The 4,041-nt window shown below is 54.6% G+C and overlaps 1 protein-coding gene across 1 annotated transcript; it reads left to right on the top strand.

Annotated features, from left to right (window-relative positions):
* The first annotated feature begins 250 nt into the window (after nt 1–250).
* Nucleotides 251–2,654, top strand: LOC128941462 (serine/threonine-protein kinase PAK 3-like). The gene is made up of 6 exons (XM_054283238.1): nt 251–351; nt 610–727; nt 1,499–1,598; nt 1,880–2,076; nt 2,174–2,311; nt 2,553–2,654. The coding sequence occupies exons 1-6, from the start codon at nt 254–256 to the stop codon at nt 2,652–2,654; spliced, it is 753 nt and encodes a 250-aa protein (XP_054139213.1). The 5' UTR covers nt 251–253.
* The last annotated feature ends 1,387 nt before the right edge of the window (nt 2,655–4,041 follow it).

The raw sequence follows: 4,041 nt of genomic DNA, 5'->3' as shown, positions 1-4,041 counted from the left end.
GAGGTTTGGGTGGCAGCTCCATGTCTGCAGCAGAGGCTGTTCCTCTGAAATGCAGTCTAGGCTCAGGGGGCAGAATGCATTTGGGCTGGCCTTTGGTGCTTCTGCTAAGCTCTGCTGTCTAGTGACAAGGCGCTTTGGCCCAGCGTGCTGCCTCATTGCACCAGCACTCGCTCCGTGCTCCTTGTGATCTCGAGCAGGGTGCGTCTTCTCAAGGTACCGGTGGCCAATGTCATTGCAGGTGACAATCAAGATCATGTCACTCGAGGAGGAGATGTCCGAGGAGCTGGCTGCCAATGAAATCCTGGCCATGAGGGACAACAGGAGTCCCAATATCGTTACCTACTTAGACAGGTTGGCATATTCTGGTGTCAATGTAGCTTTAGCTGGTGCAAGCGCAAAGAGACGATGCCCTTTGGTCACTGGCAGAGAACAGAGCTGGGGATGATTTCTCTGCTGGTCTCCAGAGCGTGGGAGGAGGTGGAGCTGCTGTTCAATAGTCTCTTGTGGCCCACGTAGCTTGGAGAGCAGCTGCAAAAACCTGGCTCAGGCCCTGGGGTGACTGAGGCTGTGCCCATTCTGTTTCTCCATGCCATAGTTTTCTTCTTTCAGCTACCTGGTGGATGCGGAGCTCTGGCTGGCCATGGAGTTCATGGACGGCGGCACCTTGTTTGATGTGCTGAGGGCAGTGTACCTGGAGGAAGGACAGATAGGCGCTGTCTGTCGGGAGGTGAGGGATCCCGCTTGTGCTTGCCCAAGCCTGCCCGGATGCTGCTTGCCAGCTGGAGCTTAAGGAGAGCCGAGATTTCTTGCTCTCACCCTTCTTTTGCTGCTGCTGCTGCTGTTGCTGCTCTCATGCCACACAGGAGAAGAAAGAGCATGGGAAGTGTACTGCCTGCCGGTGCCCTCGCACTCCTCAGGCTCTGTTCTTGCACTCTTCCATCCTGTCTGTTGTCTGGCCTTGGTGCTCGCTCACTGGCTCAATTTCTCTTTCTTCCTCTTCTCAGCTGTGCCTGGGAATGTTTGCCTGGAGCCTGTCTGTCTGTCCTACATTGCTTGCCACTGGAAGGCAGCATGCGGGTGGCAGAATTTCAAGCTAAGGGCAAAGAGCTGTCCTCAGCTTCAAAGGATAGCATTGCAGCCTGGATGGCGATGCATTCTGGAACAGCTCGAAGGTGCTGCTGTCACCAGCAGCTTCCTCTTCTGCTGCCACTAGGCTTCCCCAAAATTCTTTACCGTGCCGCCTCCCAGCCAAAGGTGACGCGCTTCCTACCCAAGGCCGGTGGAACTTTTGGGAGCCCAGGTGCCTTTGCTTGGAAATCTAGAAAAAACTTCCAAGAGGGTTGAAGCAGCAAGCTCTTCATGATGACAGCAGCGTGATGTTTCGCCCTGGCTCACAATTCCCTGAGAAAGCCGCCAATCCCGTTGAGCTCTTTCCTTGCGGGTGGGATGAAATCAGATCCTGCACGTTAACTTTCCCTCCCTCCTTCTTCTCTCTCAGTGCCTGCAAGGACTGCATTTCCTTCATTGCCGCCAAGTCATCCACAGAGACATCAAAAGTTGCAACGTCCTTGTGAGCACGGACGGATCCGTCAAGTTGGGTGGGTGTCCCTGCTGGGCTGCAGCATGTCCAGCATATGCCGTGCGCTTGCATTTTGGTGACGGCCACTGGGGCAGAAGCGCGGCTTGGCCAGTGCGTGAATCGTCAGGGTGTTTTTGAAGCGGCCGATGCCTTATTTGCCTGGCTCCAGGCACGTGGAAGGAGAGCTCAGCTGCTTTTTCAGCTAGATTCAGCATGGCCTGGTCAGGCTTGGAGTGGGCAATGGTTTTGGCCGCTTTGCCAGTGGTAGCTGGCTTTGACAGGCTTTGTTTTTGTCCTCAGGTGACTTTGGCCTCTGTGCTCAGCTCAGCCCTGAGCACAGCAAGCGCAGCTCCAGCGTCGGCACTCCCAGCTGGATGGCACCGGAGGTGGTGAGAGGAGAAGCCTACGGCCCCAAAGTGGACATCTGGTCCCTGGGGATCATGGGGCTGGAAATGGTGGAAGGGGAAGCTCCTTACCAGCGGGAAGCCCGTCTCCGGGTAAGGTGCAGCTTAGCAAGAGGGCTCTGTGTGGAGAGAGCTGTGTGTGGCTAGCAAAGGAGCAGGTGGAGTGTCCTCTTGCATCCATGTGCTGTAGGTTTTTGAACTGCTAGAAAGGAACGGGCCCCCAAAACTGCAGAACCCCAGGCACCACTCGGCTCTCCTGCGCGACTTCCTCCGCTGCTGCCTGCAGGCAGATGAGGACAGGCGCTGGTCTGCCCAGGAGCTCCTACAGGTAAGGAAAAGCAAAGGGGCAAAAAGGCCTGGCAGCTGAGGACACCTGCATGAAGGGATGAGGAGGAGGAGTGTGGGCCACGTGGCACAGAAAGCTGCCAGGACAGGAAGGCGCAGGGTGACATGCTGCCCTCGGTGCTCGATGTGTGTCTTGCTGGTAGCCAGGGAATCCTGCTTGAGCCCGCGAGGATGTGATCCTGGAAAGTAAGAGTTCCTTTCTTTGTTCTTTTTCCTCTGGGCAGCATCCCTTCGTGACCTCAGGCGATCCTGCCTCCAGCCTGGCTGCTCTGATCATCTCAGCCAAGCGAGTGCAGGAAGACTGGAGAGGAGACACCTGCGCCTGAGGAGGCCCTGATGCCCCGCCAGCCGAGAGGAGGGAAAAGGGGATGCGTCATCTTTAGGCCGAGCTTCAGCCATCCCCCGAGTTTGAAGAGGAGCTGTGCTGTAGAGAGGAAACATGATAGTGTAGATATTTTCTCAGTTTAGCTGTTAGGTTAGCTGTTAGGTTAGCTGTTAGGTTAGGTTAGGTTAGGTTAGGTTAGGTTAGGTTAGGTTGGGTTAGATATGTTGTTAGGTTCAATTTAAAGCTCTGTTGTTTTTCTTTCTGCAAAAGATGAAAGTTTAAAAAAATTAGGAGATGTAGGGATCAACTTTTAAGGATTATAGAACGTAGAGAGCTTGGATAGTAGAGGATTGTTTAGCTTAGGATAGAGTGTTGTTAATTTAGGGAAGCTTTGAAGTAGAAATGAAAGAATTGTCATAATAAGAATTAGGCAGTGAGAGGAAAAGCTGGGCTGCAGCAGAACTGGAGCCTGCAGGCGCTCCAAGCTGTCAGCCTGAGCAGGCCGCCTGCAGGACAGAATGCTGAAGATGGAGAAGCAGCGAGAGGATACTTTGTTTCAGCCCGAGTGTCAATAAAAGTCGAAAATATCCCGAGTGTTGTAAGACTCCCTTCCTTGCCAGGCTGTAGCTAAGTGGACAGTCCCTTTCAGAGGCCCAAAGAACATAGGGAGGTAAGCAGCTTTGCTTACCGCAAGTGTGGCATGCCTGCGGGAAGCTGAGAGACCTACAGGTAATGAACACCGGGTAATGAGCTCCCATTCAGGACAACACTAGGAGGCAGATGTGCAGTCCTTTCTGGGCCTCTTGTCTTGAAGATGTCAGGCTGATCAGCAGCAATCACCATTTTGTTGCCACCCTCCTCTCACTATGTCACCTGTGGGACGGAATGGCATTCTCACAGCGGCATCTGGCATTTCCTCCCTGCTTCTCTTCTCCCCCCTTTTCACCCCAGACCCCCAGGGACCCTCTGGGCCAGCCTCATCCCCCACAGGGGTGTGCAACCGCCCGGGCCTCCTGCAGAGCCCCATTCCCACTCTGCTGCCTCCTTGGCCTTTTCCCACATCTGGGCCAGCCTGCTGTTGCCAGGTGTTGGAAACATGCACACACCATAGCACGCCTGTCTTTGAGCAATTTGATGCAGGAGCCCCTGCTGAGCATGGCTCCCCACCCCGGCCCTTTTCCCACCGAGCTGGGGCTCCACTTCGCCTCCATCTGCTGGCATACGCACTGTTAGGGACTGCTCAGGGACTGGGTGCTCCTTGAAGGTTGCCCACAGGCCTGAGTTCCACGCCTCCCCATGCCTCCTACCCCTAAGGCTGCCTCAGCCTTCTGAACACAAGTTTTCTTACTCTAATGGCTTCCTGTGCTTTACTTCATACTGTAAGCAGA

The sequence above is a fragment of the Melozone crissalis genome, unplaced genomic scaffold (assembly GCF_028551555.1).
Source record: "Melozone crissalis strain CALT ecotype California unplaced genomic scaffold, PUWL_Pcris_2 ptg000036l_1, whole genome shotgun sequence".
Taxonomy (NCBI): domain Eukaryota; kingdom Metazoa; phylum Chordata; class Aves; order Passeriformes; family Passerellidae; genus Melozone; species Melozone crissalis.
Note: the sequence above shows the minus strand (reverse complement) of the source record. Positions and strands in the feature narration are given on the sequence as shown.